Here is a 15,402-nt window from a genome sequence, read left to right on the forward strand (position 1 = left end):
GATCTTGTTCTTTCCGCCACTCCATAGCATTAGTGGTCACCAATAAAGAGAGGAAGTGCATTTCGTCTATTTTTATAACGATTGCACATACAGTAACTTTCAGAAAAATTATTTAATTGTTATCAAAGGTACCAGGATTTTATTTAGTATGCCAGACAAGCCTTTAGTCTTCATAAGACTCATCAGTGACTCTCAGATCAAAATAGTTATAAAGCCAAACAAGTACAAAGTTGATGAGCACTGAGGACCAAAAATTTAAAAAGTAATTATAAGCTCCATCATTAAAATTATGAAGTACATGATTGTATAATTGTGGTACAAATTGTATATTCTAATTTATACAACAAAATTGCCCTTGCTTTTTGTATTCACCTTGTACAGCCTGTATAGACGATCCTCCATGAAGGCTGACAGACGTGGTCTTATCATTGAGTTTAACTCTCAGTCGTCCTATCTCCTCCCTTAACTCCTGGATTATGTTTGTGTACTGGGCTATATGATAGGATACATCAGTCACATTCCTTCTAACCTGTAAGGTAAACAAACAAATTAAAGATGTTGCATCATTTCCTCATTTCATTAATTTAAAACAAAACAATTTAGATCATTTGAAAAGAAATGTACAGTTTGGACTTTTTTTCATTACAGACTAAATCAGCTATATAATTTTTCTTCATTAATTTGAAGTTCAAGTGAGCATTAAAAAAAACTGTTTCCTTTTGTATCTATGAAAGGTTTAAAAACAAGATAGAACACATATATGTTGTAATATCATTTTAAAATGTTTTAATTAAAAATAAAGAAAACAAAACATTTAGTAATTTTCTACTCAAAAAGATTTATAAAAAAGAATTTGAGTTATCTCCCTTAGCCAATCATGTTGATACAGTAAATTTAATCTGAATTGCATGTAATCTTTACTGCAGAAAATTAAAATTCAGTGCTGATAAGTGGAACCTTTTTCATATAAATTAATTGTCAAGAGTTAACCATTGTCTGAAATTAATGCTATTAATTATTCTTTTCTTGTGTAGGTGTTTTTTATTCTATAAGGCTTAAATTAAAATATTGATTGTTTGCCCTTTACCGACCGACCCTATAAATTCGTTGCGCCTGAAAATCTTTTATTTGTATTTACCAGCAAGATTTTATTTTAATTTATTTTTTCGTTTCTACCAAAAATCTTATATTTGTATTTCCCGCTCAAAACAATTTTATCCGGAATTCTCGGGTTTTATCTTTAACGTATAAGGTCCAGTCCGTTTGGTATCACCTGAGCGTTTGACATTAACACTTGCATATGAAGTTTCAAAGCATTTGTTTGAAACCGATGTTCAGCATGGGAACGCTTACTGAAATCACGTACGCTACGTACCTTTATAAGAGCAGGGTTCATTTACAAAATTATCAACGTGTGTACAAACTAATTTGTAAACGGACGTTTTATTCTATGTAGGGATGGCCTTTTGTGATCCGCAGATCTGGATGATTATGTTAACGATGCCGCTATATTATTTATATCTGACATGAATCAAAAGTGACAAAACCCTGTAAAGTGGAGAATATCAGGCAGTAAAATCGCCAAGTTGTCCATACAGATCATTTATAAATGCGATGTAAAATACGTGACAATTGTCAGAGTTTTAAGTCTTGTAGCATATTAATTGGAAACAAAGACGCACACGATGTTTTTAACAGTCTTAGGGACTTTTTCTACTAGTAATGTATGTCTGCCCGGACATAGATCTAATCAGTACAAAGTTATCTTTTACAGAAAATCTTAAGTAAGCATACAAGGTACGTAGTACAAAATATAAGTGCAAGTTCAAACTCTTCAAAGTTCCAGGCATATAAACGTTGTAGATATGCGGCACAGCTCTATATTTTGATATTTTGAAAACAAAATAGTACTGTGCATATGAATTAGCTTCACATTCTACGTGATATTTTTTTTTAAGATTAATAGTCCCAGAAAACTTATTTGCAAAAACAAAACGGACACAAATGACATTATGCAGAGTTTGTATCTATAAAATAAAATATTATACCTACCTGCCTACCCATGACAAATAATATACCGAGCCAAGTTATTTTTTTGGGGGAAAGAATAAAATATTTTACCTACCTACCTACCCTGTTTCAAAACATAGGGTCGGAAAAGGGCAAACAAACAATATTTTAATTTAGGCCTAACTGTTCATATCACTTAAGGATCTGGCATTGATTTATTTCTTATTGCCTTTTTATCTAAACCATCCCATACATATGAATCTGTTTATTTATTGTTGAAATTGTAACTTGTTCTCTAGTTTTTACATATTTTTCTACTGGCAAATATTTTTCTAAACTCTTTGTTCCCTGAAGATGTATACTTGCCTTTGTTTTGATGTGTTTTGCTCGATCTGCATACACCAGTGTATTTCTGGACTCCTCAAATTGTGAGGAGGCTGGACTGATATGGGCTATCATCACAGTTTTACAGTTTCCACCTAATGCATCTTTAAGTAGTCTTGTTAGTTTACTGTCTCTGTAGTTAATATACTTGTGTCCATTTTTATCACCTGAAAAATAGAGAAATTTTCCTCAAAAATATTGTTTATTAAAACTTTAATTTGCACTTACTGTTTGATATTATTATTCTTGGAAATCACTTTGTGAATTTTGTGGGTTATTTTTGTTGTTGATAATTTCTAATAAAAGTCCTCTTTAACTGATATCTAAATGTAGATTTTAAAACAATGAATAAAATTTTGTTCTCAAGTGACTGTCCTATAATAAAACTTTTGTGTATGAGACCTACCAAATTAGACCATTTACCCGGTTTGAAAAAAACATGAGCAACACGACGGGTGTCCCATATGAAGCAGGATTATACCTAACCTTCAAGAGCACCCCCAGTTTTGGTTAGGTTTGTGTTGTTTAGTCTTTAGATTTTTACATTGTATCTTGTGTACTTTTATTTGTCTGTTTGTCTTTTTACTTTTTTAGCCATGGTGTTGTCAGTTGATATTCAATCTATGAGTTTAAGTGTCCCTCTGGTATCTTTTGTCACTCCTTTACTAAAGGTTAGCTATTTCTTATTCTAAATATTAAAAAGTATATGTTGCATATCAGCTTATTAGAAAAATATTGATTAATCAGATTAAAATGAAGCCTTACTTAAAGCATTGATGCAGTTTCCAAGAGCCAATAGTGACCTGTTTATATGTGCACCCTCTACCATACGTTTGCCTCTATTGTGTGTGGCGGCTGCTCTTTCTGATCCAGCTAAATCAACCATAAATAATTTGCCGACTCGTACTTCTTGCACCGTATTTCGTACTCGGTTTTGTTGTTTGACAATGACTTGGAGGACGGCATGAGATCTGGAAGAAGTTTTATTTGCAGCAGTAGGTTCCTGAGTTCTCTCTTTGTTTCCTTGGAATAACATATCCATAACCTATAAGACAAAACACATCAATTACCTATATAAAACGACAAAACATATCAGTTATCAGATATCAAGCTATCATTAAATTTAGGCAACTTGAACAAGACTTTTTTGGTCTTAGATGCATGATTAATTTATTAGTTGTTAGTGGCTTAGGACAAGGTGTCATTTACTGCAAGTACTCTCAGATCAGTACTAAGCGTGAGTTGATGGGATCATATGTACAAGTACCCGGCCGCATCCACTTGTATTTGTATATTTATCCATCTGATGAGTTAAGTGTTTTTCAGCTGTTTTTTATAGTTCATTCATACTGTTACATCACTGTCTCAGGTTAGGAGGGGGATCCTGCTAACACGTTTAACACCGCCACATTCTCTATGTGCCTATCCCAAGTCAGGAGCCTGTAATTCAGTGGTTGTGGTTTTTTTATGTGTCATTTTTATGCCCCACCTACAATTATAGAGGGGCATTATGTTTTCTGGTCTGTGCCTCCGTTTGTTGGTCTGTGCGTCCGTCTGTGCGTCCGTTCGCTTCAGGTTAAAGTTTTTGGTCAAGGTTGTTTTTGAAGAAGTTGAAGTCCAATCAACTTGAAACTTAGTACACATTTTCCCCATGATATGATGTTTCTAATTTTAATGCCAAATTATAGTTTTGACCCCAATTTCATGGTCCACTGAACATAGAAAATGATAGTGCGAAGTTCAGGTTAAAGTTTTTGGTCAAGGTAGTTTTTGATGAAGTTAAAGGTACATCAACTTGAAACTTAGTACACATGTTCCATATGATGTGATTTTTCTAATTTTAATTCCAAATTAAAGTTTTGATCCCAATTTTCACAGTCCACTGAACATAGAAAATGATAGTGCGAGTGGGGCATCCTTGTACTATGGACACATTCTTGTTTGTATATATGTTAGGCAGTTAGTTTTCTTGTTTGAATTGTTTTACATTGTCATTTCGGGGCCTTTCACAGCTGACTATGCTATATGGGGTTTGCTCATTGTTGATGGCTGGATGGTGACATAATTGTTAATTTCTGTGTCATTTAGTCTCTTGTGGAGAGTTGTCTCATTGGCAATCATACCTTATCTTTGCTTTTATATTTATGGTTTTAATTGAAAATCAAATATTTATAATATTCCATGGATCACCATTAAACAATCTGTAATGCATTTAGTTAAAAAAAAAATTAAAGAGGTAGGTAGTGAGCTGAGAACAAAATGCTTACCCAAACTTTATTGTGAAATATATGAAAACCTGTAATACAAATATTAGGTATCACATAATTTCAATAGTTTAAGATTTAAATTTCTCAAAGACTAATTACCTCATTTGTTGACCTTGTTGTGACCTCAGATAGACCTGCCACCTGGACACCACCCTTGGCATCTTCCCGAAGGTCAAGGATACCTGATGATGGTTTTAACAAGTCTCGAATCATTTCATTATATATCTGAAATAGACAAAGGAATTCGTAATAAGAATCTTGACATTTTTCTGTAATGATATGGATATCAGTCACAGTTGCAGAGCTCTTAGGTAATATTAGTGTCTTGGGTTGATATGAATGCGATATTGAAAAAGCAATATTACAATCTCTAAGTGCGTCATGTTTAGTTTAAACGTATTTATTTATCATGTTTATAGTGGATTGGGAAACAAGTTATAGCAACTTATATTAATCCCTTTCCACTTTGTGGGTGTGAGTGCTGCCTTGTAGTGTCATAAGCCTACTCTTTTTCAATATCTACCATGTTGTCTTGTACGTGCAAGAGATATGGCTCTCTCAATAAACACGGGAAAGCCATTTATTGTCCCCTCCAAACAGACTACTGTATAAACTTTTCTCAAAAACATCACTAGCTTATAGTGTCAAGAGAGAGCTGAAAACTCAGTCCCTGAAACTATCTCCCAAGAACGGGGATCGAACAAGGAACCTTTGGTGTTAGTAGTTTGATGTGCCAACCACTACACTACGGCTCGCCTTTAAACACCCGGGCCATGCATGCATGTAGTTCATAGATGATAAGTTAAGATTCTACCTACAGTAAACAAAAATTCTAACAGGTAAATTCTTCTTACTTATTGTACTCTAGGGTAAATTAAATAGTGATAAAAATATCATTATATAAGAGTTTTTATAGGGTACTAATGATAGTTTGCTCTTTTGGTACTAAGCTTTTTTACTGATAGCTGCAATCCTATCTGAATAAGTCTCATGGTTAACCACCTATACCAATCCTTGTAAATTCCAGTCAATGCCAGTGGGATTTAAATTGTATACTACTAGATAAATTATTTGCTCTTCTAAACGATAGTGCAAATAAGTGCTTGTCAGGCCATATGAAAATCAATCGCTGACCAAACCATATATCAGTTTTCAATTTCCAAGAAAAGAACCTAATTTGTTTACTTTTTTTCCTTTTCAAAAATTGATATGAGATATCGAATATTAACAAATTTAATGAGGATTCATAATTTTCATTAATATTACATGAACTAAAATTCATAAATTATTGATAAAGTTATCTACCTAGAAAATAGATTTTAATCTTATAATGTAATATTCATGCTTATGAATCTCTTGACAATTATCACTATATGACAAATGGAAATAGTATTGTCTTCCTTTATAATATTTAAAATTGAATATTAATTTTCAAATAATATTTTACTTTCTTTTCCCTCTAGATTTAGTCATAATTTGTAAAATTCTTTGTTATTATCTCAATACGATAATGAATAGGGAGATATGGTATGATTGTCAATGAGAGAAATTTTTAATGTTTTCTTGATGAATTATTCAAAATTAATTTGAACTTATTCATTATTAACTTGATTATTGCTATAAACAAATAATTTTTATGACTTTGAAAAACAAAAAGCCAAAAGATACCATGGGGACATTCAAATCTTTTGAATAACTCATAAGTCAAAGAGAAACTGACAACAAAAAAGAAAAGCCAAACAAGTCAACACAACACTGACATAAAAACTAAAGACTGACAAAAAACAATTCTTTATTGGATCAGATAAATGGTAAAACAGAAATAATAATTTCGGGGAATGTACCTGAGTATGATAAATTTACATTGTATTACAAGTGATTACAGTTAGTTCCCTTGAGTAGGATAAATTTACATTGTATTACAAGTGATTACAGTTAGTTCCCTTGAGTAGGATAAATTTACATTGTATTACAAGTGATTACAGTTAGTTCCCTTGAGTAGGATAAATTTACATTGTATCACAAGTGATTTAAGAGTTAGTTCCCTTGAGTATGATGAATTTCCATTGTATCACAAGTGATTTAAGAGTAAGTTCCCTTGAGTAGGATAAATTTACATTGTATCACAAGTGATTTAAGAGTTAGTTCCCTTGAGTATGATGAATTTCCATTGTATCACAAGTGATTTAAGAGTAAGTTCCCTTGAGTATGATAAATTTCCATTGTATCACAAGTGATTTAAGAGTTAGTTCCCTTGAGTATGATAAATTTACATTGTATCACAAGTGAATTAAGAGTTAGTTCCCTTGAGTATGATAAATTTCCATTGTATCAAAAGTGATTTAAGAGTTAGTTCCCTTGAGTATGATAAATTTACATTGTATCACAAGTGATTGGAGTTAATTCCCTTGAGTATGATAAATTTACATTGTATCGCAAGTGATTTAAGAGTTAGTTCCCTTGAGTATGATAAATTTACATTGTATCACAAGTGATTGGAGTTAGTTTCCTTGAGTATGATAAATTTACATTGTATCACAAGTGATTGGAGTTAGTTCCCTTGAGTATGATAAATTTACATTGTATCACGATTGGAGTTAGTTCCCTTAAATACTTTTGAAAAGTTTTAAAACAATTTTAGTTGCTCAATGCCATTATGGTAGTGTTCCAGTTTTAAGACACATGTAATTGGTAGTACTGATCAATATTCTCTACTATTGTAACCATTCAGACCATACATTAAGAACCAATATCACTAAAAGGTTTATATTACACTTAATTAAAAGCAGTATTTTTATCAAAACTCCACAGTTAAAGCCCTTTACTCTACCATGTCTACTCAAAAAAATATCTTATTCCAATATTTGCTTTACCCTTCTATTATATAATAGTGGTAATTTGAAAACTGTTCATTAGACATGATATAACTGCACTGATATCTATAGCTATATGATGTATGCAATCGTCTTTTATTACATTTACAATAGCTGTCATTTAACATGTTTAATTCAAAGAAAAATTGAAGTCATTTCTTGCCAAATCTTTACGAAGTCTGTATTTTTACTAAGTGCTTTTAAATTTGTCGTCAATTAATTATTGCAGATATGACACAGCAATCCGATTTTTTATCCATCAGTTCTTATGGTTGTAATATTAAAAATAATTAAAATTCATAAGAAGAATTATTTTGTTCAGATAAATCAATAATTTTTCAAAATTGAAGACAGAGCTATATTGTCAACTCTAAACAATTTATTTATAAATCTATAAAGAATATATAAGAATTAAATACATAATGGTGTATAATGTTATTTAATCGTCAATTATAATCTAACCACTTAATATACGTCATGTTTAGACCTTATCAAGCCAATTAATGCTTAATACCTATATAAAATAAATTATACTCATACAAATGTAATTTGGAAAATGAATTATTGACTCACATGAAATGAAAAGATAATTCAATCAAGTGATTTTGACATTCATAAATTGTATATTGGGCACTTGGACATGTGGACAAATATTTCTATCTTTAATATATGACTTCATATTAAGGATAGATTTTGACAAGTTTGAGGTTTATTGTACAAGTAAAATCACTTAGGTGAGCCTTTCTCCTAATGTGTGAGAATTTTCTATAAAATTCAGCATACTAGGAGTCGTTTATACTTTTTGTTAATATAAAAGACCCTGGGGGAAATCTGTATGGTCTGGTTTACGGGGACACCTTGAATTTAAAACACCTGTTCATCTGCACTACTCTGATGTAGCATTAGCATTATTTTGTCTGACCTGCAATTTGATGAATTTGGCTGGTGACATTGGGACCTGACTTCTAATTTACAAGGACTATTTACATGGTATATGTGACCAGCCTTTGAAAATGTTCATAAATGTTCAAAACCAAAAATTAGTTTTTTAAGAAGAATATTTACTAATATTGAGCACAGCAACATGTGCAAGGGCAGCAAATATTCTATAATACTGACTGTGCAATGCATTTTTGAAACCAAAAAAATGGAGAAAAATAAAAATCAATTTTTAAGGACCTTAAATTCCCAACCCACCTTTATTTCTATTTCATCTGATTTTATTATTTGTTGAAATCTTTGTTTAGATTAAACTATTATTGCCTTATTTACATTTGTTCTATTGACTTTACACCTCACAGTTCCATTTCAATTTGTTTTTCTTTATTCAGTTTCAGGTATGAAATTCCAAACAGAGAACTTCAATCATTTGAAATTATTGAAATCCTTTAATTTAAATGTAAGGTTAACAAACATTGAATAATCGAAAAGTGTTTGTACTTAAAAGGCTGTTGCAATAATATTGTTCAATTCAAACAAATCCTTTAAAAAGCTGATAGTGAAAAATACCCTTGTAATTTGCATGGCAATAATATAAATACTACTGAGCCTATATGAAAAACATTTTACATGTTAATAAGATATTACACTTAGCAAAAGGTTAGAAATAAAGACCAGTATTAAGTAACATTCCCTAATACAGCCAAATAACAAGTTACAATTAAGTATGTAGTGCTTTGAGCATGTTTTCTTACACTCAAGTCTGGTAATTTCTTTTATCCAATAATTCCATTTATTTTCTTTACATATATTTATCTTGAAACGAAAAGACTAACGAGACGAAAGATAATCCTGACTAGCATAGAAAAGAAAAAAAATTTAAAAAAAGAAACAGGATACAAATGATTGAAGCAAGAGCACATATTCGTTTTTGATGTGTTTTGTTATTTGGTTTTGCCATGTGATTATGGACTTTCCGAATTGATTTTCCTCTAAGTTCAGTATTTTTCTGATTTTACTTTTTTTTTTTTATATATATCAACTACAAATACAATATTTGAATCTTAAATCCATTTCAATTAATAGATCTTACTGACGCCATACAACATTTGAAAAATGAAAAGAGCCAGAGTACTTTATTTAATATAAAACTTATATAAAACATGAACTCTAAAGCTTGACATTAAATAATGGTTTATATTAATTTTGGTCAGGTAATGAAAAGTACTTCTAGAAATCAAATTTGAAATAAACGTAGTCCCGATGAAAGCTTCCGTAATAAACAGTACTAAGTATTACACACAGCCTTAACTGACATCAATGGTGGTTAAGGTCAAGGAAAGGTTTGTTAAGACTTCTTATATAATACATACATACAGTCAAAGTCTATAGTGACCTAGTTCAACTTAATCTGCGGTTTTAAGGTGATACAAACTTTTTGTAATCGTAGAAAATTAAATGTCTCTATCTAAAGTTTTTTTTGTTACGGTAGTAAAGTTTAAATATATTAAATTTTCTAATAGATACAAATAGCGCAAAAATTAAAAGTACAAAATTTAAATTTATAACATAAAGCTTTGCCATAACCCTGTCAATGAAGATTGCTCTTTTAAATATGTGTCTATATAATGTGTCAATTTCTACATGGCTCCAAGAAAGGTCCTAAATAAATTTAATAGAGACCACCAAATATCAGTCACGAACAACAAATTGTGTAAAAGAAGACTATTAAAAAAAACTATCATTATAAGACTGATAATCTTCTAATATAGATCATCAATCAAGTATATTCAAGAACACAATGACCCAGAAAATTGAGACAGAATAGGGTAATATCCCTTCTTTGTACAGGTTTTATCCAAGAAGAGACCACTAGAATTCTGTCTTCTGATTACCTCAGATTGCCAAGTCTATCACTATTATTAAAGTTTGATTCTTTTTACCACTAGTTAGTTGTTAAAAATAAATAAAAACGATAAAAAAAAAATAGGAAGATAATAGGCAGATATGTTGTTTCTTCTCTGAAGTTGGATGAGACAGCAATATATTCCCTAAGGAACCACTCTTCAGTTAAAAAAACAAGAAAGAAATATTCTATTTAATTTATGCTTCTGATGAATTATTTTGTAATAATTCATTGAATTCATTATTTCTGAACAATTTTGATTTTGCCTTATTCCTCAAGTTCTAATGGATGTTAAGCAACCAATAATCAATCAATCAATCAGGTTTGAAACTGTTATATTCCTGTCAGTCAAGTTTTACTTTACTTGTTATTCATCTTCTACATTCATTCAAAATTCATTCTTGCTCATTTCAGATGAAAGAATACTAAGAAATCAATTGATCATCAATGCTGTAAAATTAAATTTCAAGGCAAAGGCATGTTCTGTGTTAGGAAAATAAGTTGTTACCTCCAAATAAGACATAGAGACTTTGTATTTCATTTCTTCTTTTGTTCTGTCCATCTCTACAAACAAATCGTTAAGTCCCCGGGCCATGATTCCTGGTTCATCATCTGTGCCCAACATGGTGTATGTTTTTCCTGCACCTAAAAATATAGAGAAAAAAGTTTTTCAGTCCTGAATTTATTTAATAATAATTGTGAGGCTTTTAATGTCTTATATTCATGAATATAACATAAAAAAAATGATTTTGTGAAAGTAAAATTATTGAAAGATGTGTTTTCACTTATGTTTGCATGAAGTACATACATAGTATCATCATCATGCATCCTTTTAATTCAATGAATTTCTATCATCTTATGTTAGATAGATGGATAGATATAGGAAGATGTGGTGTGAGTGCCAATGAGACAACTCTCCATCCAAATAACAATTTAAAAATTAAACCATTATAGGTTAAAGTACGGCCTTCAACAAGGAGCCTTGGCTCACACCGAACAACAAGCTATAAAGGGATACATACTTTATTCTCTTAAAACTAAATACAAGTTTACAGAGAATACATACATTTGATTTGTCTAAAAGAAAACTGACAAAAAGAATGAACAGGCACTGGCAAAGTTAAGACCGATGAGTGGACAACCCAAAACATAGCACAGAACCAATGACATATCTACTTCTGGTTTGGGAAGGTAAAAAATGGCCAGAATAATAGAGAAATAAAACTTGACTTAGGTGTTACCAAGTAACCCATCAAGTCCTCCATTGGGAGTTGTAGAAATTATGCAATAAAGCATATTGCAAAATTAGCACTCTTGAGTTAATCTTATTTTTTGGCAGAGTTTTCTGATAGGATTAATACAATTATTCAGTGAAGTATTTTCAAATCTGGAAATGAGTATTCTTTAAACCGGAAAAATCTCCAATAAAATAAAATTTCACTCAAATCAATTTCTAATAGTCATTATGAAACATTGAGTCAACATTGTTTATCAGAATGCTTCTAAATATCGATATATCTTTTTCTTTCTTCTTCATTTTTTGCCAAATGACAAAGCAATAGTTGATTGAGTCGTAATAAAACTTAATGTACCATACAGCATAATATCTCATAACTTCCAATCGTATCGAAATACATCATTGCACATGAAAAGTAGAATTAAATATTAACATAATATTTTTATGAAATACATATTAAATGCTAGATTAAACAAGCAATATTAAATTCATGTTCTTCCAAAGTATTGATTTAAAACATCCTATATGAATTACTAATGCGACTTTTTTTCAAAAGATGACAAATGTGAGATCCTTGGATATTATACAAACATAAATAAATAAAAAGGATTCATACATGCAAATGTAACTTCAAATGTAAAGAAAATTGTAAATCACCAGTCTAACAAGCGAGTTGTTGAGGGTTACTTTGGTGTAAATGCTTGCCAACTTTTGAATTTCCATTTAACATTAATGCTCACTGCTTTTGTGCCAAAAAATTCAAATACAACTGTACGATTGTACATTTTCCTTTTCTTTGTGGTAAAATACTTTATTTAGTGTAATTGCACATTAAATATTATTATAAGATACACCCATAAGGGCATTAGGACGTTTGAGTGTATCTGAAATATACACCATGATATAACAAATTATGCATATTGATAGATTTCAATAATTCAGGAAGGGGATCTTTTAGAAATTTGACCATACTTTATGGTAAAGCATGTCAATAAATGATTTAAATAACAATTTATAAAATGGCATCATTCTTTAAAGAGTCAGCTCAGTCATGTTTTGGCCTGATTATTTAGTTTGATTTCAACATGTTCAAGATTGTAAATGTTTTAAAATGAGAAAAAAGTTGAATAGCACTTTTTTGTCAAAGTTTTAGTTTTGCTGAACTTCTATTACACACATTTTTCATGAATATTCCTATCCAATTAGCCAATATATTCTAATAACCGATATTCTATTATCCGATGTATTTTGACTGAAATGTATAGGGAATGGTTCGGTGTTTTGAAATAATATTACAATAGCCGATATATTCGTTTAACCGATATCCGATTAGGTGGAGTCTACTGTACTGTATTTTAAGTTTTTCTTCAGTGTAAAAGTTAGTTTGTTTTAACAAGCTATTCAACACAAATAAATAATATTTACTAGTTTTTAGATTTCCTGACATATTTCAATAAAAAATTTCAAACAATTTTGAGAGACAATGTTAAAAGTGAGCAACCAAAAAACATGTTCAAATTTGATTCATATTTACTCTTTCTAATGTGTCATGAAAATTGCCAGACTATATTTTTCTTACAAATAACATTTTGGAACCACCCCAAACTAAGGAATATATAGAAAGCTAACTTGCTCTTAAGATTATTTTACATAATCTCCAAACATTTATGAATTGTAGGACTTTAATATGACTACTCTTGGAAAAGGTGATAAATTTTAGTAAGAATTATTACTTAAAACCTACCAGTTGCTCCATAAGCAAACACTGTAGCATTGTAACCATTAATGATATTTGGCAGCAAAGATCTCGTTGTATTCTTGTAAACTTCATCCTGCAAAACAAAATAAAATTTAAATTTAAGGTGGTATGGGAGTCTAAAATAAAAATGATAGAATTTGTTCATACTTTGCCAAAATGTAGTATCTATTGATACATGTTAAAAAATATTATAAAAATGATAGGTCACCGTGCATTTTTTCAAGCTACGGGTCGTGACAAAATGACACATTTTGTATAGATTATACAGGAAAAAACACCATTTGGTGAATAGAAACTAAACGAAATGATAGAATTGTAAAATAAATTAGGAAAATATAGCTTTCAAACAATGCTTTGATAATATCAAAAGAAAAGATAGGGTCACCGTACATTTTTTCCAGCTAAAATACAAAGTAGGAAAATTCCATGAACAATCCAACAGAAAATGCACTGTTTTAGAGTTACCTCCCCTTAAAATGACAATTTCAAAATATTTAAAAACAACCAAAAAAAATCTACACTTGTACATATACTTATATTTATAAGTTATATTCTTATAAATTGGATCTTTTAAATGTAAAAACACATGAAATATCTGCATTCTTGCATCAAATTTTGCTAATTTGATAGAAAATATGGACCTTTGATTCTCTGTTTTTTACAATCCAAGATGGCGAAAGACACCTTAAAAGCTTTGGTTGAACGGTTCAGGAGTTAATGCACGAACAACATTTGATTGCCGCCCGCCTGGCTAAAATCATTATATTATTAAACTGAACACGCTTACTTTTTATTCATTATTCATTATTCATAAATTAGGCCGTTAGTTTTCTGGTTTGAATTGTTTTATATTTGTTAATTTCTGTGTCATTTGGTCTCTTTTGAAGATTGGTCTCACTGGCAATCATATCACATTAATTGTCAAACTTCAACTCAAATTTCGACTTAAACATGTCTAATAAGCAATAGTACTTTTAAAAGAAGAGGTTTAAAACCCTTGGCTTTGCTGGTGTATGTTTTTTTCACTCTTAATTCTAAGAACTTCTGGTCACAGAACATGTCAAATTTAACATTTTTCTATTTTTTAAGAGATAATTCTGATATCATAAAGTGCCTGGCCACTTTTATTCTATGAATATTGTTATCTTTATTTTTATTAAACTTGAATATTTGAAGTGTTTAATGCTCAAAACTCCACTCAATCACGCTCAATGCAATGATAAAGCTCTTATACAAATATTTCCATTTGTTTTAACAGCAAAAATCCCTTTATCATGTGCCCGATCAGAAAAAAACAAATAATTCCGACTGCATATCAAATAACAATTTTGTCATTTATCTGAACAATGCCATTGTTTTTGTGTATTTAAGAACATATACAATATGTCTTCATAGACAATAGTTTTGTTTTTGTGTATTTAAGAATATATAAAATAGGTCATCAGAAACAATGGCTTTGTTTTTGCATTACATGCAAATTATATGTTTTATCTTTAAAATCTTAAGTTTTTTGCACACTTGGATAATTGACAATGATCTTTAAGATAATTATAGTAATGTCACCTTGATGATGGGTCAAAGGGTTGAAACTAAATCCACAAGGTTTTTCGGTTTATTTAGATTTAGTCTTATTTTGGAAGAAAAAAATGTATTATTTTAAATGAGGGCAATTTCAAATTTAAATATATTTGATTGAGAGAACAATAGAGTTGACACTGGAAAAGGGGAATGTGTCAAAGAGACAACAACCTGACCAAAGAGAAAAAACAACAAAAGGCCACCAATGGCTCTTCAACTAAGGGAGAAAATCCTACAAACGAAGGAAATATATTCCATCAAAAATGTGGTCAATTAAAAGATTTCTTGAGGAAAAGTTTAAACTGAACACTACATGAAATGTTGTGTGGCTGTATTTCTGATGAATACACTAAATAATAATTTATAATAAGACCTGAAAAGAAATTATATATTGTAGTACCTGTATATGCAACACATTGATTGTTGATTGTAAAACTGAGATCATTCTT

At 30.3% G+C, this 15,402-nt stretch overlaps 1 protein-coding gene across 1 annotated transcript in view; it reads right to left on the reverse strand.

Moving 5' to 3' along the window:
• LOC134724806 (kinesin-like protein KIF19) overlaps positions 1-15,402 on the reverse strand; it is a 45,522-nt gene that overhangs the window by 13,141 nt on the left and 16,979 nt on the right. The window contains exons 4-9 of the mRNA XM_063588068.1: positions 13,361-13,448; positions 10,888-11,024; positions 4,761-4,886; positions 3,160-3,439; positions 2,377-2,561; positions 373-529 (exon numbers count right to left, since the gene is read on the reverse strand). Coding sequence (XP_063444138.1) covers positions 373-529; positions 2,377-2,561; positions 3,160-3,439; positions 4,761-4,886; positions 10,888-11,024; positions 13,361-13,448 — 973 coding nt within the window. The remainder of the gene's footprint in view (positions 1-372; positions 530-2,376; positions 2,562-3,159; positions 3,440-4,760; positions 4,887-10,887; positions 11,025-13,360; positions 13,449-15,402) is intronic.

The sequence above is a fragment of the Mytilus trossulus genome, chromosome 7, assembly GCF_036588685.1.
Source record: "Mytilus trossulus isolate FHL-02 chromosome 7, PNRI_Mtr1.1.1.hap1, whole genome shotgun sequence".
NCBI classification, from domain to species: Eukaryota; Metazoa; Mollusca; class Bivalvia; order Mytilida; family Mytilidae; genus Mytilus; species Mytilus trossulus.